This window comes from Cygnus atratus, chromosome 2 (assembly GCF_013377495.2).
Source record: "Cygnus atratus isolate AKBS03 ecotype Queensland, Australia chromosome 2, CAtr_DNAZoo_HiC_assembly, whole genome shotgun sequence".
NCBI lineage: Eukaryota > Metazoa > Chordata > Aves > Anseriformes > Anatidae > Cygnus > Cygnus atratus.
The window spans coordinates 84956843-84979944 of record NC_066363.1 but is presented as its reverse complement, the minus strand read 5'-3'; the positions used below and the strand labels follow the sequence as shown (position 1 = coordinate 84979944).

The following is a 23102-nucleotide window of genomic DNA, read 5'->3' as shown; positions in this document are numbered from 1 at the left end:
TATTATTTTTATTTATGCAATTTTAGCCACAATAAGAGATATGAAGCTGTGATGTTGTAGTAACTTGCAGAGAAACCAAATGAATCCTGTTGCTCCTACTGCATTGAGCCTTTTGCAAAAGGCAGAATTGGCAAGTGGTATTCTTTCATAGTCACTGACTATTCAAGAAAATCATTTGCAGCTTATCCCATAATGATTCAACAGACTTCATTGAAAGCACAAATTCTAGAGAAGGTATTCTTCCCTGAGATTCAGAAGCTACATGAACAGTATGGACAACAGAGGAGGAAAAAAAAAGTCTTTTTTTTTCATAGGTTATTGAGATCCATACAGTGTGCACTGATCCAAGATGCAACTTCATGTGACTGTGGAGAGGCTCAGACTGCTCTGACTTACACTGGCTGTCTTCATACAGCATTATGCCTCATTTCATTTGGCAGCTTACAGAATAGCAAATCAACATGAGCACACAGTAAATCCCATTTCAGGTGTGCCAGACATCAGTATCTACTACATAAACAGAAATGTTTCCCCCTTACAGGGGCAAAAATTTTTTGCAGTGCATCTTACTATTCCATACAGTCAACCTCAATTTCAACCAAGAAACAAACTGGGAAACAGAAATATACTCTAATGTTAAATGTATCACAAATATGAAGTGACTGGAATTTTGTAAATTTTAGACAGTAAAATATTTAGGAAATATTAAAATATTAAAAAAGGAATATTTAAATAATAAGTTAGTTGGATTAAATCTTTGCCAACCAAAACATTTTACTATACTTCATATGCTAAGGGTGGAAAAACTGGTGTTTAATGACTGACGCTGCTTCACTGTTGACACCAAAGACAGTGTCACTATTTATCACAGCTTGCAAAGTACTGTCTTACTGTGAGGAAATGATTATCACTGACTTCACCACTAATTCTGCAGACTTTAACAGTTCGTAACTGCAATGAATAATTATTAGAATCACCCAGGCAAGAACAGCAGTATTGTATAGCCAAAGTTGGGATCATTACAAGCTTTATGCTATACTAACTTCTGTCACAGTGTCATAAAGCATCTCCCTTGTTCTACTGTATGCATCTAAAGTTTGAGAGTACTCCAGGACATTCCTCTTTAAAATGAGAGAAGTACAAACTACTGTGCATTCCTTGATACCAGGTAGTCCATCTTCCAACTCTGGTCAGGAATAAGAGAAATAAACACACACACACACACACACTTCAGGTGACTGGGTGTGGAAAGCAGGGAAGTCATGAGAGCAATCTGATGTTAGAATTTGACTCGATATTACTTTTGAAAGAACAAAATCCAATCTGATGCAACATGGAAAGAAAAGATATTTCTCACCTTGCTCCAGCAATAAGCTCCTTTTGTCCCGGGTCAAATGTTAACTGTGAGAAGTCTACAGCATCTTCTGCTCTGAACACATGTAACCAAGGGGCAATTTCTAAAACAATGAAGAAGAAATAAATGTTACTGTAAATGTCATAGTTGTAATACATCAGGTAGTCAGCATTACATTTGCAGATACTGTGGGGCTGCAAGTTTTCTTAGTATGGTCCTGTAAGGAAAGATAGGCATTATTACTACCATACCACATAATCTTCACTATAGACCTATAAAACAGGTTGGGCAGTCACCCAATAAATGTTTGAATGAAGTTTTCTAATTGTGTTCTGATTTATAAGCCAGATGTTTTTCCTCCTTAGGTAAAGCATACAACACAGTACAATTACAATAAACTGGTAGATACACAAATGAAGTCAGATTAATTTTCCATGCATCAGAAGCAGATGAGGACTAGCATTTTTTGTTTTCTTCTTTAATGAAGGTCCGACGAAGTGGAAAGCAATGAGGAAAATGAGCAAATTTGAACTTTCATCATTTTCACAATAAAGAGGTTGAGACATGAGGGAGGTAAGAGGGAACATGCTTGAAATTCAAATGAACATTTTTTTTAACCTATCTTTCTCAGACCAATGTAGCGCTACATAAAGCACAGAACAGACAAGTGGATAAGCTGCTGAAATTCAGCAACAAGCTTTACTTTTATTCAGAATATGAATCTATTTCTAGTTTCAAAGTCAAGCACTCATAAATAACTGCATGCCAGCTCATTATCTATTTGTATTACTACTATTTTTACACCCGCAACAATAGTGTGGTTCTATCACCACAAACATTTTTCTGGGAACAGAGCAAGATTCATTTACTTACTGTTACACAAACACATTGATTTCCTAAAATTTCAGTAATTATACTAATGGTTCTTTAAAGGAAGTGAAGTTGCAAAGAAGCCTTTTCCTCAAGAATCTTTCCCCCAATTCTCAGGATATCAAAACACTTTTATTTTATTTTATTCTAAATGTTTGCTGTAAATCTGTTGTCTGGAACATATGCAAAAGATAAATAGGGCTATGTATGTATAACACAACGGGCTGTGGAACTATCGACTTAAGGACTACATATCTGAAAAAGACAATAAAAAAATACCAAAGGTGAACACATGGTCATGCCCACTTGAGACACAGAGTCAACACCAACCACTGAGAATGCCATGGCAGCGTCATTTTTGGAACCAGTATCCCCAGCTATGGCTTAGGTTGTCAACTCCCATTATAAACTCCCTTTGCTCACACGCATATTTTCACTTTTGAAAATGTTTGGGTTGAAATAATCCATGTCTGGTGCCTGTTTCAGGATGATTTGTTCTTAATTTAAATATTAAAGTTTCTAGCACAAGTAGGTCATCTATTCCTACGGAGAGGGCCCCAGAGAAAAATGTTATTCTGTGTCCAAATGTTTTCAGCCATTGCAGAGCAACATTAAATGTACTGTGCAGAAGCAGTAGCATCATATATTTGGAAAAAACAGATGGAACCATGCAGTAGAATCACTTGGGTGTCAGAAAACTAACTTCTGCATTTTTAATGACAGCCTGTATGCATCTGGGCAATTGCAGGACTGTAATGCCAGTTTGTACACGTTCTGCAGAATTTGTAGCTAAATTCACTGTTGTTTCCATCTGTGCTGGATAGGTTCTCAAAACAGGGCAGGAGAGGGGATGGGGACACATGTTAAATAACTATGGTTACAGCTGCCACCAGCTACTGCTACACATGCTGTGCATAGAACCTAGCAGGATTCAGTAAGAGAAAAAATATATATATATTTACACTTATACACACACACTATATGCCTATATGGCCTTATATATATTTATCTATTTATATTTATACAGATAAGGCTACACAGGAAAGTCTGACATAGACATTTCCTAATATTTGTGTACTTGATTTTACAACCTCAACGGTTCAGTAACACCTGTCATATCAAATAATCAATTGAAAATTTAAAAAAAAAAAAAGTTGAGAAATCAGGTAGGACATGAAGATAAGGAAATAGAGATATAAGTCTTTAAGAATCTCACTCTCATTCAGGACTTTAAAGCTGCACAAAAGGCAGAAGCTAGAACCCAGGCTTTGAGTCCAACCAAGCCAGAGAGCAGAGGATGCACTAGGGGCTGGAAAGACAACCCAGGATATGTGTTCATGCCAGAAGTCTACCAGGGAGACTGAGATTCAAGGAAGCAATTCTTTTCCACTAGCTTTGCTGTCTCAGCATGACAAAATAAAGCTTCAAGGTACAGCAAAGAAGTGGTCGAGACCATTTCCAGGTTTGGAGCAAGGGGGCAGAGGCCTGGTGGGGCAAGGCAAGCCCAGGAAAAACTGAGAAGAGAATGAGGACTTGTTAAGAAATCTATCTGAAATCTGATTCCCCTCTGTCACTCCAAACAATAAATTATTTTATCCTTTCTCTGTTGCATTCAACATCATTCTTGCTTGAGTGAATAAGATCAGGAAGAGCAAATGGCAGCAAGAGCCATTCTTCGCAGCAAATGCTCTGAAATTGTGTCTTGTGTGCCAGAGTGCCATCATGTATCTCACAGGAACAAGCCTTTATGGAATAAAACTTCAACTTTGTGATATTTCTGTATGGGAAAACTAGCAAACAAAAACAACAAAGACAATCAAACAAAACACAACTGTTAAAATAAAAGCTTCTTGGTAAAATTCTGCTTTGAGTTACAATACAGAAAGTTTATTCTGTTGATTTAGTTGAAAAATTAGATATAACATCATCTAAACATCAAAATCTAGCTGAAAAGATGTAGGCCTTTCCATTCTGTTATGAATTATCTCCTTAGAGTCAGAAATGCGTAAGAAGCTATTAAAGGTCTATAAAATATTTTTCTTAGAACTAAAAACTCATGGTAAAGTAATAATAATAATAATTTCTATTTATTAACGCTTATCACATTGATGCAACATGACATGCTTTACAAAATAACACAGCTATATATTTTGTATACTACAACATGATAAATAAAGGCGTAATTTAATTAAGCTGCCTGCTGACACATAACCTCGCTGTACTGCTTGCTGATACAGGTGACAAGCTGCAGCAATCCCTCCATTTCACAGTTCTCTCTGACTCCTGGCATTCCCTCCTTTTCCCCTACCTTCACCACAGGTGCAACAGAATAAAACAACTAGCCCTTCAGTGAAGTCTCTGTTCTCACTCCTGATACTGAAAACAATTATTCAGACACACCTTCAACCCGTTTTTTCCCCCTCACCTTTGAAGCCAAGTACATACATTTCCATTCCCACTGATACTGTTCTCAGGCTTAAAGCTGTGCATGCATAAGTGTATATGTTGTTTACATACAATCATGACAACAACAGGTCTCCAACACATGGTGGGTCCTTTCAGTACTACCATAATATGTTTCTATCATTAGCCAGTACATCCCACTAATATAGGACTGAAATCTTCAGGTCTTAAATGCATTCCTGAAAGAAAATGGATATTTTCCCAAGGAGTTAAAAGATTGGTATCAAAAGAGTCAGAGAGAGCTGTAGTTTTCTCAAAATCTCTTGACATGCTGTGAATCACTGTGGGTTTTTCAGGGTCTTCTGGAGTTTGGTTCTTTTTATAATAGCTTAGGAAGCAAAGTTTGCCATGGCTCATTCACCCATGGCACAGCAAACACACTGAAGTCCCTTCAGCTTGTAGGAAAGGTCAAAGGAGTCTCCTAAAGAACTTTATAGACAAAGGAGGGTAACAACCAAGGCTGGACATGACAGCATTAGATACTCATACAAATAATGAAAGTCCAGAAATCTGTCTCATTTTTGCTTTAAAAATATTGTCTGCCCAACAGGCCCTGGTTTGTCTGGAGTACTTTGTTGGGGACTAGCCAAGGGCTGCTGAGCTCTGCAGTTCTCCACAAATAAACAGTCAAGTTTTCTCCAACCTAGGTTTCATTATTCAGCCCTTCAAAGACGACTTACAGTAAACAGCCAAATAAATTGACAAATGACTAACAAGGAAGAGAATGGCTTGTTTAGAACTGAATTCAGAAGTGATCTTTAATGGTAACTAATGAAATCAAGAGATGAGACTAAAAATGTACCAATTTCATTAGCAAATTAAAAGATATTTTAAAAAATCAGTAGTGTTTACAGTGTACGTATATGGTACCTCATGCAATGGTGTCCTTTTGTGTAAATAAAGAGCAAAAAGTTAAACATATGCAGAACCACCTTCTTGAAGAAACTTGAAATTAATAATAATACTGCTGAAAACTAGCAGATTTGCAATATTAACAGAAGTCTCTGGGTGGCATCGGTACAACAAAATCGCTAATCTTATCATAGAAAAATGTAATATACTACTGCATGCTGAAGTTATTCTAATTAAACGTGTCTAATCTAAGGATGATAGGATAATCCCTATCTTCCTGAAGTTGTATAATGATTTTAGCCTAGCTTAGATCTTCCCTTCCTGTGATACTCATGTTATATTACCATCCTCTTGAAAGGGAGCGAGACAAGTCAGAAGCCTCTGCTCTGATGTGCCACACTGCCTCGTTAACCCCAGGAGAATCCATCAAGTGAGCCTCTGCAGCTGGCAAGAGGCAATCCACCTGCTCACTCATCAGCGTGCCCTGTTCTGGGATTTATTTGCGGCACTTCACTCTTTAAGGATCAAGTTAGGTGCACAGGTGAACTCTTTGCTGTGACATTTCTGGACTCCATCATACCTAGCTATTTTAAAGTGAGGGCTGAGAAAAACGGGATACTCTTACGGAATTTCTGTGTATCATCGGTGTCAATTTCAGTGTGATTGTTAAGTCCTCATTTTAAGCTTCCCATTATGATCTATTTCCACGAATAACAAATTCACTCAAAACAACATCATGAAAACAAGTATTTCTCTGTCTTAAAAAAAAGAAAAAGAGAGAAAAAGAGAGAGAGAGAAGAAATAATGGCATGCTGGAGCTTGTTGCATCTTTCACAAGTCACTTCTGTTTATACATATTTTCTTACATTTCCAATCAATGCTCTTTCCCAGCTCTTTCAGTGTATTCTCCCCTCACAGAAATGAATTAAACAAACCCTTGCCTGTAAGTTATCGACTTACTGCACATGAAAGAAGAAAAAGTGCCACGACTCCAGTGAAGAAAGGAAATATGTGCAAATACTATTCCACAGGTGCCAACAGAACAGAGAACTCCATCAAAACAATTCAGCCAAAGAACAGCTGCACTTCATCCAAAACAAATCACAGTTCATCCCTACTTATCCGAAAGGGGATGAGGCTTAATGTGTCAACAACATAACTTACTTTTCCAGGATTTATTCAAGGTACATTACTCAGCACTCATGTACAATGACTTGCTGTTTTAAGTAATTTTCAGCTCTAAGGTTTTTATTTTTTTGTATTTTTTTTTAATTAAATTGCTGGAAGAAACTGGCTACGTCTACACAAGTATATCATATACAGGTGTTTGTTTCTCAGATAAGCTTCTGAAAACACAGCTGTGAACAGACTTCTAGATCATGCATCAAGGCTTGTCTGTGTGTCATTGTAGTGCTGAGAAACCTATGCTAGACCCGAGCAAACTGCCTTGCGCACTCCTCAAGCTGCAGTGACCTGAAGCTCCATCACAACTAATTCACTCTACTTCTGGTGCATAGCATTTAAACTATATATAGTAAACACTTATATTGTGTTTAAACCTATACAATTACAGGATACTATTTAAATATTTGTAAAGTCATCCTTTAAATGTTTGCATTTACTAACTTTAAGTCATTCTTCACATATTTTTACTTACTTCGGACCAAATTCTTTCTCTATCTATACTGGTCTAGCACTGTTGAAAAACATGCCAGAATGAGCTTTTTCTTGATTGAAATGTTCCTGTTGGATGCATTCAAAATGAAAACGTCAAAAGTATCTTTTTCTTTTTTTTTTTTTTGAGAGTAATGCAAGACAATAAAAAATCATAAAATACTCATCTAACAAATATAGTAAGCACAGCAAATATTTCCCATTTCTCTTACAGAAAAGGCTCATTCTAAGAGTTAGAAGTAAAAAGCAATATTCTAATTATATTCACCTTAAAATCTAAGCACAAACATCTACCCATGCCATTCTTCCATAAAGCCTATGATAGAAGCTGAATACTTGGAAGATAGCAGCATACCGCAAAGCAGAGAAAGGCTCCTTGTTATAGGCTGCTTTTCCAAAACCTGTAATTCCAGACATATGCAGACATCATAACTGGGGGGGGGGGGGGGGGGGGGGGGGGGGGGGGGAATGTACCAATAGTAGGTAAACAAAACGTGCTAATCAAATTGAAGATTTAAATAATTATTATAAAAATTAAGGATACTTTAATGTTGATAATACATTGAAAAATATAAATACATTGATTAGGTGATTAAATAGTAAAAGAACTATGAAGTTTCTAAAACAGGGATCCAAGAAGAAACAAGAAAATAAACCATAATTTCTGCCCTCCAAGGAAAAAAACAAACACAACTGTACAGACAAGATTAACTAATACAATCAAATCCTTCACAACAAAAAAGATGGGAGTTACTGTTTTGCCAAGATTAAATCAGCAACCACAGACTAAGATTCCTCTTTTAAGTTTTACCATACTACATTTGGTTCCCCTTTGTAAACATGAAAATGTGTCAGATCTCCATCTGCAGTTCAGAGCTCATCTTTGCTAATAATGGAATAAAAAAAAATAAAAAAAAAAAAAACACACACACAAATCCACAAAAACAAAAAGACAAAGCCAACCTCAAAACTATGGCTTTCTTTCGAGACCCACTATTCTGGAGGTCTCTCTAGACCAAGAGCAAAGCAGCTGTTGTTCTCCTACTATCCATCACAACCTAACACCATCCTGAAGTTTGCCTTTCCTTCCAAAGACAACTTCAGAAATCAAGAAATAAATATGCAGCTCTGGCCTTATCTAGAAGATCTGCCAGCTCCCCAAACCCCTCTCCACTTTAAATCATCTGTATAAAAACAAATCCTAAGACTATAAATCCCTTGACATTATCCAGAAAGTTCACCAGCTGCTTATTGGGTCTCTGCTTTTTAAAAAAACTATTACCAGCCTCATGACAATTTTGGAGATAACAAAGCAGGGCTATACATAGTTTATTTATTTTTATTGGGGAAAACAGAAAACAAAGCATACTTAAAGTATCTACCTCTTGACTTAAAACAAGTTCTATATCACAGAAGAATGAACTTGAACTTCTTTCTTAAACTTGCTGTAAATTTACCCACTTCTACCCAGCTCCTCACATTTTTCATTGGTGCTCTCATTAGTCACAAAGTCACAGCCTCAGCAGTCAGCTTACAGTTCTCAAGGCAAGGGAGATGCAGTCACAGCAATTGCCCTTCCCTGGTTCCTTGACCTGCTTTCACAATCTGCTTTAACCTCCAAAGTCTCAAGGTCTAAAACTGAGCCCACATTCCTGTCTTCTTTGCCCAGTCAAAGCTTCCCCAGCTAGAAGCACATACTTCTGCATTCTTATGTGCATGCATATGTCTTTTACTGGGATAATTAAAGGGAATTTGGGTTCTGACTGTCTGTGCCCTCAGGGAAGAGACAGTAACATCTGCTGCAATGACTACTTATTTCTTATTTTTCTGAACAAGGGGTTTGAATTGTTTATGTTTCATTGTTCAAACACACACATTGCATACAAATGTAAGGTATAAGAGAAAAAAGATTGAACTCCCACCTAGATGAAAGCAGTTTCAGTGCTACAAGCACAGGTTTTATATGCTTAGGATCACTTGAGAGTTCTACAGAAATTACACAGTGACGAGGTATCAGCCACGATATCCAGCTAAGAGACTTTTTCATTTTTTTCTCTCTCTTACACAGAAATAGTATAAAACTAGAGGAGAGAAGAACAATAGAACCTACTTTGCAAAGTTATGCTAGCCAGCTGGCCGAGATATCATTAACCATACTCTTCCCACTTCTAAGAAAACAAACCCTTGACTTAAACATAGAGCACCTGATGTTATAATGTTCTTAAATCACAGAGTATCAGTCATCTGAGGATAGCATTGTATTTAAAAATAATAACTAGGTATGCTTCAAAACTGTTTGAGTTGCCAAGAACTGTGCTTAAAAAGTTTCTGTTGCTTGATCTTCAGCACCTTTTTTTGAACAACAAATGTAAAGTGACTTACAGACTGTTGCATAAGCCATAAACTGAAATAAGGATTTTCAAACCCTAATCCACTTTAAAGCAAAAAGCCTACCAATCTTTACTAACTGTCCAAAGTAGGAACCATGAAAAATACCATGCTGCAAACTACCATCAAGAAACAAAAATTAAGGAAAAAAGAGATGGGAAGAGTCAGTACTGAAGCATTTAGGGTCTGGGGGCTCAGTTCTGTGTTTTTCTCCATGGTGCATTTAAATACAATACCAACTTATGTTTGCCTACTTGCAGATTGCATTCAACTGTCATTCTAATTGTTTCGTCATTGCACACATCTGTTCTCAATATTTTGCAATGAAATATTCATAAGTATCAGCCTGAATGACATCACCTTGAGATAAACTCAAGCCCATTGCTGTAGAAACACAGTAGGGATTGCAATCTACCCTCTCACTGTTTAGATTCTCTGCTATCTCAGCTCTTGGGAAACTGCTGTTCTCACCATAATCATTAAACTTTTTCCATTTTGTGAAGCTGTCAGAAGCAGATACAGCAACCACTCCTCTTCTTGAATTGTGTATGCACCTGGCTGCATAACAGAGAGGAGCTTGGGGCAGTGTTAGAGAAAACAAAGACAGTGAAAAGAATTTCCAGAAAAGGACATCAGCAGAACCATAAGACCGGTGTTAGCTGCCATGTTTTTAAGGGCAACTAAGGAGTCACCTCCACTTCAGTTCACAGCTAAGATGAGTTCTTCTGCACAACAGTAAAATGCTTAACATGTATTTAAGAGAGAAGCTTTGATAGGTATCAAAGAAATCTGAGGGATCACTGGAAGCTACTAAAGCCAATTTACTATAGTAGACTGTGTGTGTTAGAATGGTTTATGGGTTGTATCACTTCAACCAAGAGTCTTATCTGTAAACACAAACACATACTCAAGCAAAGGATGTGGTATCCAGGCCAGGAAAATAAATCACGTACAAACTGTACTTTAAAAAGCAACAGATGTAAGACTAAAGCTGACCAGAAGCCTGTCATCAGATTAGAGGTAGATTCAAGCAGAAATGGGATAACGTTCAGGTAAGGAGTCACAAGAAGATATACAGCATAAAAACAAAGTACAGTGTTAATTAAAAGTGCTGATGCAAAATTTCAGAGTTTCAGATAATTTTCAGGAAATTTTCTGGACCAACAACAGCATAGTGAGAAAACAGTAGGACTAAGTTCGTGTGTGTAAAAGAGAGGGAAGCCTGGGGGACAGCATAGGTATGGAAACTATTTTATGGAGGATTTAGAGGGTCCAGAGGGAAAGGCTAGAATGACGGGAACACACTTGGGGAAAAGAGAACAAATGCAGAAGACAAAGCAGGAGAGAATGCCTCAGTGAAACGCACAAGCATTATTATCCTGCACTGGACTTAAGTTCCTTCTGTTTTAATATCCTGTTTGCAACAGCTGCTAGCTTAAGATGGCCTAGAAAAAAAAAAAAAAAGTTGTAAGAAATCTAACGTAGACAGCAGTGGTATTATCAAGTCTTAACATCATGTCTCAATCCAAAGCCTAAAAATGAGAGAGAGTCTAAGCCTGAAACACATAAGAGCAGAAAATCAGGAGGAGAGAGTACAGAAAGCTAATCAAAGCAAGAGATCTGAAATAAAAAAATGATGAGAAGGGCGTGAGAAACCTCTGTAGGGTTCTCAGGAGAGAGAAAAAAAAAAAACACATCAGTGAATGAAGGAGGATGAACCAAGGGAGACACTTTTGCCCACTTTACACTGTCAACCACCCTGCAGGTAGGCTGATCCACACTTCAGTGTAGGGACTCATTCAGCAGTGTAGGTGAAGATGAGCAAGTTACCAAAATAAGGAATATTTTCTGAGCTGTGAAAACCATGCCACATAACTCTGCTGTGTTTTGACACGTGGAAATTCTACTTGCTGCATCTGTCCTTCCCCATATAAGTGAGAGATTTATTCATCACTGGGGCGGTTCTGCTAGTTGGCACTCCAGACAGACATAAACCAGTAACTTCACACTTCAACCAGCGTGGAGTCCACACACTTCCCAGTGAGTGCATCTCCTCCTTCCAGTTACCTGCACTGGTGCCCGCCACTGCCTGCCTTCCCACGAGTGATGCAGAGGGATTGAACGCATGCAACATCAAACATGCTTGGTCATGCCCTTTCTTCAGAGGGGATCAAACTTCCACATTTTAACAATTAAAAACTGGCTTTGGCTTTTGGTCATAGAATTTATTTTGGAGGATATCAAGTTGTATGACTGTGGGAAAACAGTATTTGGCCTTGATGGGGAGTTTCTCACATACACACACACAAAAAAAAAAAAAAGATCAATTCTTATTTATTTATTTACTGTAGGGAAGAGAAGTATAAAGCCAAAAGCCAGTAGATGGTTACTATAATGCCATATTACTTTTCTGGAAAACACCTGTTTCAATTAGCAAAACTATTTCTAGGACTGAAGGTCCTGCAATGACACACTTATGGTGGCATGCTACAGCACCAAACTTCTTTAATTACATTGCTATAACATAATAGAGTTTCTTGATTCTATCAAGTCTGCCCAAGACCACAGTTCTTAAAGTGTTTTCAAGTCTGAAAATACTTTATGCAGAGAAAAAAAAAAAAAGAAAAAAAAAGAACCAAAGAGCAACAAAACAAGATATATTGTAACATGAAGGGCAAAGGGGACAAAGCCCGATAATCTTGGTAAGACCTTGGAGCTAGAACTTCAAACTGGAACACACACCCCACTCCTTCTACAACAGCAGCAAAAACGAAAAAGCCCTCAAGCCAAAAAAAATGTGACCAGCAAGACAAAGCCCACAGAATACAGAATAGGAATACTCTTTGTTAAAAACAATAATGACAATAAAAAAATGCTAAAGGGCACTGTCAAATTATAAAGGTATCTGTCATTATTATTAAGTACCTCAATCACTGTACTATAGAGCTAGTTGTGAATTGATCTTATAATCCTCAGAAATGGTAGAGAAGAACTGCTTCTTTGTCCAGAAGAAACAAAACCTTTGTCCATCATAACAAAACCTGAAGTGAGCACTGTTAGTGGCAAGACAAGCTTATGACAAGTCAAAGCATGGTCTCACTTGAATATGACAAATTGCCATATAACAAATGAATATCTACCATGTTCAGCCAGGCAAACAAAATCAGTCCCTGTTCAGCATCCTACGATCCTGTCAATAGCAAGAGAACAGTACCACCGAAGTGAGGTAAGAAAAAGCATGTGAAAAAAAGATCACTTTGAAGAACTGACTGTTTTCCTTCTTCCACATGTTCTGTCAAATAAACATAGAGTATGTCTGAAAGTTTATTTAAGAAATTAGGTATGTAGAGTAATTTTGCTCCTTCCCCCCCCCCCCCCCTTTCCCTAGGAGGAAGAAAATACAAAAAAGAAAAAATGTTTAAAATGTTTTCCCTCCATACCACTAGGATTCCTGGTAATAGAAGAGCTGCAGGCAAGTTCCAAGTCAGGCCAGGGTTTCCTCAGATCTTGCAGCTGCTGCAATAGCTAACATAAGGCTACATTTGGTGACAAGCAGTAAGGGCAGCAGGGGCCTCAAAGTTTGAGAGGTCCCATAAAGTAGCCAGGTCCTGAGGCAACTGGCTGATGCAGTTGATGTAGATGCCAAGCCACTCTCCATCATAGCTGAAAAGTCATGGCAGTCATGCAAAATCTCTAGTGACTGGAAAAATGGAAACATCACTCCCATCTTTAAAAAGGGTAGAAAGAGAGACTTGGGGAACTACAGACCAGTGAGCCTTGCATCTGTGCCTGGGATGATCATGGAACAGATCCTACTGGAAGCAATGTCAAGGCACATGCAGGACAAGGAGGCGACCCGAGACAGCCAACATGGCTTCATCAAGGGCAAATCATGCCACCAGTCTGATGGTCTTCTATGATGGAGTGACTGCATCAGTCAATCAGGGAACACTGACCGTTGTCATCTACCTGGACTTCTCTAAGGCCTTTGATGTAGTCCCACACAACACATTTATCTCTAAATTGGAAAAGTACAGATTTGAAGTGTGGACTGTTTTGTGGATAAGAAATTGAGTGGATGATTGCAGCCAGAGAGTTGCGGTCGATGGGCCTATGTCCAGGTGGAGGCTTGTTGATGAGTGGTGTCCCTCAGGGGTCCAGCTAGGGACTAGTTCTGTTTAATATCTTTTTCAGTAACACAGCCAATGGGATCGAGAGCACCCTCAGCAAGTTTGCAGATGACACCAAGCTGAGTGGTGGAGTTGATATAACAGAAGGATGGGATGCCATCCAAAGAGACCTGGACAAGCTTGAGAAGGCCTACGTGAACCTAATGAGGTTCAGCAAGTCCAAGTGCAAGGTTCTACACCCAGGTCAGGGCAATCCCAGACAGTAGGATCTCACTCATTGAGAGTAGCCCTCTCTGCACTGAGAGCAGTCCCTGAGGAGGACTTGGGGATGAAAGGCTCAACACGAGCCAGCAGTGTGCACTTATAGGCCAGATACTGGGCAGAGTCCAGCAGGTTGAGGGAGGTGGTTGTCCCCCTATGCTCTGCCCTCGTGAGGCCCCACTTAAGTGTTATATCCAGTACTCCTCATCTTTCTGGGGCCCCCAGTACAAGAAGGACATGGACCTATTAGGGTGGGTCCAGAGGAGGGCCATGAGGTTGATCAAGGGGATGGAGCATCTCTCCTGTGAAGAAAGGGAGAGACAGCTGGGGCTGTTCAGCATGAAGAGAAGGCTCCAGAGAAATCTCACTGCAGCCTTTCAGTACCTAAGGGAGGCTTACAAAAAAGATGGAGAGTGACTTTTTACACAGACAGATAGTGATAGCATGAGGCGGAATGGTTTTACTAAAAGAGGGTAGGTTTAGATTAGCTGTTAAGAGGAAATTATTTACTCAGAGGGTGATGAGGTACTGGCACAGGTTGCCCAGAGAAGCTGTGGATGCCCCATCCCTGGACGTGTTCAAGACCAGGTTGCATGGGGCTCTGGGGAACCTGCTCTAGTGGGAGGTGCCCCTGACCATGACAGGGGTGTTGGAACCAGGTGATCTTTAAGGCTGCTTTCAAACCAAGCCATCCTCCAATTCTATGATATGCTTTATTAAAGCCTTTTCCAAGGGGGTGAGATCAGTAGAATATTCATGCTGACAACTTATCAATAAAACATCTTGTAGAAAAATATATATATACTGTCTGATGGGAAAAAAAAATCAAAGCAATATTGTTTCACCAGCTCTTTAAACACATTGAGACTTCTAGAAGATTATAGAACTTCAGCTGCTTAGGAGCTTTGCTTCTTGATCACTGATGTGTTTCTTCAATATATTCCAGGTTGGAACGTATCTTTTACAACCATTATGTAAAAATGCCCATCTCCACTAAAAATATGTATCTTTGAAGAAAAAAATAAACCTATAGATTTTAATTCTCTCTGCCCACTTTTTATAGATAGGGGAATTTGTTGGGAGCCTCTCACTTATTCTGCTGTTTTGCTAATGGCCAGGGAATTTCATATACTCCCAACATCCACATTTGGGCAACAGGGAAAAAAACAGCCATAGAAAAGCTAATTAGCATATATGTGCAGCTTACTGGCCCTTCCAGTCATAGCTGTTTTTCAGTTATCAGAAATCTATTAAAATTATTAACATTCTAAGATGGTCCGGCACTTGGCTTGGATGCTTAAGAGGACCAAAGGAATTGTAAATTGATACTTGCTTTAAAGAATCACTTCTGACAAAAATAAATAAATAAATAAAAAGTTATCTGGTATTCAAAGCCTTTGCTTTGAGAGTTTCAGTTCTTGTCATAACCTGTTTCTTTATGGGGTAAAAAAGATGCAGGGTGATTTAGGCAAAGAGTAAAGGGATAGTAGCCTTCAAACTTTTTTTTTGAATTAACTGTAAGCAGTTGAAAGTTGTCATTTCCTAGTGGGTGCTTAGTCTCCTGTGTGAAAATAAAGGCAGACCTGATTCTATTAAATATAGATATATGTATGTGTGTGTGTATATATATACACACACACACACATATATACAGCTGAAGGAGGAATTACTTTCCTCCTTAAGAGGGGCTGGTTCTTGAGAGGGTAGTGCAATCTCATAGTCCTATCATCTTGACAAACCAAAGTTGTAATATCAACTAGCAATCAACTCTTCTTCACTGATGAATCACCCTTATTTAAAGGAAAACCTAAAAGAAGATGAAAAGCAGTACACCTCAATCCCACTGCTGAAGCTGGAAGGAGGTCTTTAAAGTGTATTTTTGAATACCAGTGGAAAGAGAAGAAAAGAGCAATAAAATCTGAGCAGCTTATTAGACTATTATTAGTTTAAACAGTAGCTTGCAACAAGATTAGGGGAAAGAGAAGAGAGTACAAATAAAAACAAGTTCATACAGCATGCATCTTTTTTCATTCAGCCCAAAGTTATTTCCTCTTGGCACATGTTAAGTGCATGTGCTCCATACACAAACCACATGATAAAAGGAGCAAAGATGTACTGAATCTATATTACTGAGACAAACACCAAGTGAGGGAATTCTGTGGTGGTTAGACAATAAGGTTAAGAAAATATATTTCTTAGGATTCCCAAGCAAAGAAATCAAAAAATAACTACGTTACTTCTCTTTTCTGGTTAACCTCAAGTAGAAATGAAGGGTTTACTTTCATTTTTTTTATGGATTGAGACATGTTATTTTAAAGCATGTTTATTTAACGGATAAGCTCTTTATAGCACAGCATGTATTTAAAATATCACTAAACACAGCTTCTAAAATTGTCAAGCGATTTTTTTTTATTCTTATTTTTTTGCTGAGACAGCACAATCTTAAATTCATGTTACTTCATAGAGGTATAGAAGAATGAGATTTACCCTAGAACAGATGATCTTAGCTGTACACGGAACATCAATTAAGTCAAGTTTACAACTGTACGTTATTCCTACAAAAAAAAAAAGCCTAGGAAACTATACTTTATGTAGGTGAGTGGCAAGGCAGCCAATATGTATAACTTCAAACCTGAAACTGGCATTGGGTCAGTTTTTTCCATCTTACTCTTATCCTGTTTTCCTAATAAAGATCAACAAGGCCCTACATTCCAAAATTGTTAAAATATAGCACAAATACATCAGCTAGCTGTTGTCTCATGCCAGTGCCATGCTACATATATGCATGAGAGAGTACGAAGCTGCATGAAGCTGTAAATATAAGCATTCTTCCATGTCCAGCCAGTGGATGTGGTGACCACATCCCTGATCCATCAGTGGAGGAGTCTTAGGTCAAGGACTGCTGTCTGGTTTATGCAAAATAAGCTATGCTAAATCACCCCACCCACTTAAACTGCATGAAGCAACCCAGTTAAGTTTGCCTGAAATAAAACAAGAGGGTGACACTGTAGACAGACAGGCAGGGGTTGCAATCTGAGAGAAAAGACACGGCCAAGCAGTTCAGATGCTCCCTTAAGGTCTACCTGACAGAAAGGGTCTGTCTACAGCACAGATCTCCAGTTCAGTGTGCAAATTTTGGCAGGTTGGACAATTTCAAAGTTCCACATGATGGAGGTGGGGACAACACAGCACACAACTATAACTACTTTTACAGTTTCTTTTGTTTGTTGTTGTTGTTTTTAAATCTGTAATAAAATATCACCTCCATCTGCTATAGTTTCTCTAAAGTGGGTGGCTATGTGCTTTGAAACCTATGGAAATACTTAGACAAACTTTAGTCTATGCAACTGGTTTTCTTTGGTTTTGTATGAGTATACAAACATGCAAACATTTTATAAACAGCCATTTTATTTTCCTAAACACTATTTGCCTATGATTTACTCCTCAATGTCCCTACTCACAAAAATGTGGTTTCCACAACCATCTCTAACTATTTAGGTTAAACTATATTAAAAAGGCATGTTTTTCCAATAAAAAGTAAGAAAAACTTGGTTATGAATAAACCCTAATATGCTTTACAAAGTTGATATTTCATATCTCTGTGCACATGAAAGCATATCCAGATAAAAAAATAATAAAAATAAAAATTGTAAGGCTTGATCTTTAAAGATTAGCTTATTTTAGACCTTTTTTTCTGTCAAAACTTTTATTACAAACATAAGTATACTTATTCACACATTTTAAACATATAAACATATGCACAGACCAATAATCTTGCACACTTGGTCTCTGTATGCCCATTCCATCACCTGCATTGTTTCCCTGCACCCAAACCTACAAGTTGCACAGGATTTGCAACCTCTTGCCTCTAATATCTTTATGGGATTTGTTAGCATAGCTGATGAATCTTTAGCACGTACATGTAAAATATACAGGCAGAACTAAGGGAAAAAAAGAATGTCAGACTAGCACACTTGCACATCTAGAGGCAGACTCCTCCTTGAAGAGAAAGGGACTTAGGAGGGACTATGCATCACCACAGATACCCCCAACTACATAACACACTGGACTGCAAACTATGGGGCTGACCCTCTCAATCCATCCCTGTTTTTATTAGACATCTGCTTTTATATAAATCTAATCACTACAAAAGCCCTGACCATCTTTAATTAATAAGAAAAGGAAATTTCCAGCTTCCAAGTAAAACACAAAATGCCTTCTTCTAGTCTAGGAAAGCCCTAGGGCAGCAAATTTTAGAGTTGAAAGAATTTTAATTCTAGAATAGGCTTTCTTAGTTGTTAAAGTTTCTGGGAGGAAGAAAAGGTACATTATGCATTCATAACATGAATCATGCAGATAAACAAATTACACTGATTATTACCACTATGTATGAGAAACAGATGCAATGGAAGAGGGTTTTGGGTCATGACAAAAATAATTTGTATGTGCATATGCAAGTTTTCTTTCCTTTCCTCTTTAACCAGCAAATTACGTACTTGAGTAGAGGTTCTCAACTGGTATGTGAAATTCTTGCCATTTTATATCACAAGATATATCACAGACTTTCAGCTAAAAATATCTAGCTGAGAAAATCAATGATAGAAATAGTATGTGCCTTTCCACAGAAGGTAGCTTGACAGGACTATCACCTAAGTAAGTGTTTTTTGATGGGCAGTGCAGAAAGAAAGCAAGCTTTTGGAAGAGATATAGTCCCTTTCCATATTTCACCATGACAATTCTTGTGGACTAATTTATCTTTTTATTAGTATTTTGCAGCTGTTCATCATACACTACAGCAGATTCTCACTCCATTAGTCTTATTTAATAGTTTATACTCCATCTACCATGCCTCTCAAAGGAAGTCAAATCAAACACAGCATACCAGAAGTACAAAAAATGGCCTTAGTCAGGTATAAGTAAAAGAGTTGGTATCTCTGTAAAGTTAGTACTGGAGTTCACAATCTTTAAAGTATCTATCACCTAATAACAACAGTGCTCAGCCTTGGCTGATGTTCAGCATCCCACACAGAATTTAGCTCTGGTCAATCTAATATTATTATAAGATGACTTCACAGAATAGGGTGACAATGTAGCAGTCAAATGAAAGGTTTCCTAGTGGTTAAGAATTGATTCCAGGATGCTGTATTGGTCCAGAAGCACTAATAATGTCAACAGATAGAAAGAGTATTTTCCGACATGCATTCATGAAGTCAGTAAATGCGGCAGGAAGAATACAGAACACAAGAGGGCTGGTTCAGTCCTGTCAACTCCTACTATAGGTTTCATTCACAGAGCAGTTCTTCTCACACACACACACATCTATTTCTTATCTTGATACCCCCAGGAAGTCCATTCCTAATATCTAATATATTGCTTCAAAAGAAACCTCTCTTACTCATATTTTCCCTTGGTGTCTCATCTTTGGTTTTGCTAAACTAGCAACCCTGCAATTACTAGTCAACTGCTGCGTGCCCACAATAGCTACGTTACCTAGGCATCACATACTGTATAATGCATTGAACACACATTTCCACATATCATTTCAAACATTTACTGACGGCTCCCTACAGATTATTTTGGTGATTATGAGCTACAGCTTATCAGACTTTTTCCAAGTGAATGAAAACTTTTTCAAGATATGCCAGTTCATAAAAGTTAAAATATATCATGGATACATACTGATTAATATTTTTACAATAAAGGTCAAAAGAGAGTCTGGCCTTGAAAATCTTACCAAATTTCCTATTAACGATATGAAAATAAATATTTTTACATAGCTGCATTTCCCACATTTATTTACATCAAAACTAAATTATTCAGTACACTCACAGTGACACTGTCTTTGGCTGCATCAGAAGATGCCACAAATGAGATAGGAGATCTCTGTCACCAGCCAGCTTTCGCACAGATAACTTAAAAATAGAAGGACATCACTAGAAATTAAATACGATGGTGAATAATAACAATCTAAAAGGCAGGAAGAGACTAGATTCAAGCTACTCTCCTGTATGCTGGCTGAAATTTATGGACAGAATCAGGCTCACATCAATGCATTTATATTAAACTTCTAACACGTAACTCTAGTAATGAGTCTAAATTATTTGCTTTTATACACAACAAATGTACATGAAACAATCCTTCAGTTTGTGAAATAAAGCAGCCGAGTGATGGATTTTTAAACATGCTTCTTTAATTTACAACTTTGTTTGTTTGTTATGATAAAATTTCATTTAATTTTTTCAAATCTAATTTACACATACTACATGAATACTAAGAAAGTCCACATATGTCAGACTAAGTCATACTACTTAGTCCACCAATAAATGAGAGATAAAGGTCCCTCCTTCACTCACCATAGACTGATGGTTTACAATCCTCATGTAAAAAATATGACCAATTTAGTTCACTCTCCAATATACTGGAGAAAAGGACAGCTGACCATTTTCTTATCAAACTGTTAAAATGCCAGAGCAACATAAATGCTTTCTGTGCAAAACATGTTATTTTCTATAGCCTTATAGAAGAAATGGAAATATTTTTTTTTCCCAATTAGAATTAAATAAATCCTAATTCATTGAAATAAACATAAAAAATGCACACACACTTTCTTAGTGAAACAGGAGGAATGCAACAGGTAATGTAATACATCCAAATCTCCACGTTCTTCCAACTAAAAAGTGTTTGGAATTTTGTTTTAAATTGCAACACTAATGGAAAAAAACTCAGTTCTAATTAAAAAAAAAAACAACAGAGAAGTTATTTTTTTTTTTAATAGACAGTGTCCTCCAAGTGTTTTTTGTTTTGTTCCAACTATTCCTCAGCAGTCCATCCCAACACACAGCAAGACAACCGCATGTATTAAGAGGCTGGCTTGGCTAAACTGGGGGCTTGCGATGGAGCTCCAATGCAAAAAGGCAGTACGTATGAGGTGGAAACAGGGACAAAGTGACCAAGAAGGAATTTAGAAACACTACACAGGCACTTAAGAATCATTTCAGGTTAACCAAAATTCAAAGGGAGTTCAGACTTGCAAGGAATGTCAAGGGCAACAAAAAGAGCTTCTACTGCTACAATAATAACCAAAGGTCAAACACAGAAAATACAAGTCTGTTGCTGAACTGGGCAGGTGATCAGTGCCAGCAGACACAGATGAAGCCGAGGTGCTCTATACTTCTGTTTCAGTCATCACCAGTGAGGTCTCACTAGCCACTGTATTTAACTATTCACTATAGTTAACTATAATATAGTGTATTTCACTATCTCGAAGGAGTTCAAGAACTACCAGTGGTGGATACAGCCTGAGTAAGGGACAACTTGCAAGATCTCAGCCCATATAAATCCAGGGGATCAGACAAGCTGCATCCATGGACAATGAGATAACTGGGCACTCTTCATCTGTGAAAAGTCACAGAGCGGAAGAAACATTCCCAGTGACTGCTGGGAAGCAAATGTGGGAACTACAGGCCAGTTGGCCTCTCTTCGGTTCCTGTGAAAGTCACGCAGTTAATCCCCTTGGAATGCACTTTTATGGGCACACGGAGGAGGTGGTGGCAACTGGAAACAGTCAGCATGACTTTCACAAAGTTAAGTCAATTCCTGACCAACATGATTGTTTTCTATAACAAAAGGACTAGTTTTGTTGATGAGGGGAGAGCAGTGGATTTCATCTATCTCAAGTCTTTCTGTCTCACTGCAAATTAGGATGTTATGGTCTGCCTCTACAAACAGGCAATTAGATGGATAAAAAGCCAAGTAGATGATCAGGCCCAAAGAATAAATGTTTCATGGGACTTACCCCACCATGAAGCCAGTGCAACTAGTGAAATATCACAAAGATTCACCCTGGCATCTGCTCTGTTTAACGTCTTAATCAGTGGTGAAGAGGGGCCACCAGACTGCATGCTGTTAAGTTTGCAGATAACACCAAATTCATTGATAAGCTTGAGAGCAGGGCTGTCATCCAAAGGGACCTAAGATGGGTTGGAGGAATGGGCCAAGAGTACTCTCAGGAAATTCAGCGCGTACACATGCAGAGTCCTGTACCTGGAAAGGAACAACCCCACAGCACGGGCTGGGGACTGACTGCCTGGCTGGGGAGCAGCTCTGCTGAAAAGACATGGATGCCTTGGCAGACAGCAAACTGAACACAATCCAGCAGCATGCCTTTGTAGTAAAGAAGGCCAGCAGTATCCTGAGCTATATTAACAGGAGCATAGCCTGCTCAAAGGAACAAGATCAAGGAAAGGGATTACGGAATCACCCTAGAAGCATCTAAAATATTGCATTCAGTGGTGGGGCTCCCAATACACAAAAGAGTGTTGATAGGAGAGCCAACAAGATGGCCAAGGAGCTGAACAACATGAGGTACCAGTAGATTCTTGGGGAAATGTGCTTTGTTCAGCCTAGAGAAGAGAATGCTTTTAGGGTGAACGCATTGCAGCTTCCAACACCTAAAAGGTGAATATCAGGAAGATGGAACACAAATCTTGACAGTGGTGCACAGTGGATGATGTCCTGTTTCAGCTGGGATAGAGTTAATTTTCTTCATTGTGGCTGGTATGGTGCCACATTTTGGATTTAGGAGGAAAATACCGTTGATAGTACACTGACATTTTAGATGTCACAGAGCATTGCTTTCACTAAGTCATTTGCTTACACTAACTCATCAGCTTCTCATGCTGCCCTGGCAGTGAGGAGAGTGGGGGTACACAAAAAGCTAGGAGGGAGAGAAACAGGACAGGTGACCCAGACTGGCCAAAGACTGTCCCATACTATATGGCATCACGCTGAACAATAAAACAGAAGGGAAGTTGGCCTGTGGGTGGCTGCTGCTACGCAGCGGCTGGTTGAGCATCGGTTAGCAGGTACTAAGCAATTGGATTGTGCACCACTTGCTTTTGTGTATTCTTTTATTATTATTTTCCCTTCATTTTTCTGTCCTATTGAACTGTCTTTATCTCTGCCCACAAGGAGGGGTTGAATAGGAGGGGGGGAATAAGCAGGGAGGAATAATAAGCAGGGGGGGAATAAGGAGGGGAGAGAATAAGCAAATGACTGTGTGTTACTTAGCTGCCTGCTGGGTTAAACCACAACAAGGAGAAGAGACAATA

At 38.4% G+C, this 23102-nt stretch overlaps 1 protein-coding gene across 6 annotated transcripts in view; it reads right to left on the bottom strand.

The window, feature by feature from the left end:
* SEMA5A (semaphorin 5A) overlaps positions 1 to 23102 on the bottom strand; it is a 337359-nt gene that overhangs the window by 211871 nt on the left and 102386 nt on the right. For all 6 annotated transcript variants that reach the window (XM_035552812.2, XM_035552815.2, XM_035552811.2 and 3 more), the window contains one exon: positions 1358 to 1457. In XM_035552812.2, the coding sequence (XP_035408705.1) occupies positions 1358 to 1457 (100 nt within the window). The remainder of the gene's footprint in view (positions 1 to 1357; positions 1458 to 23102) is intronic.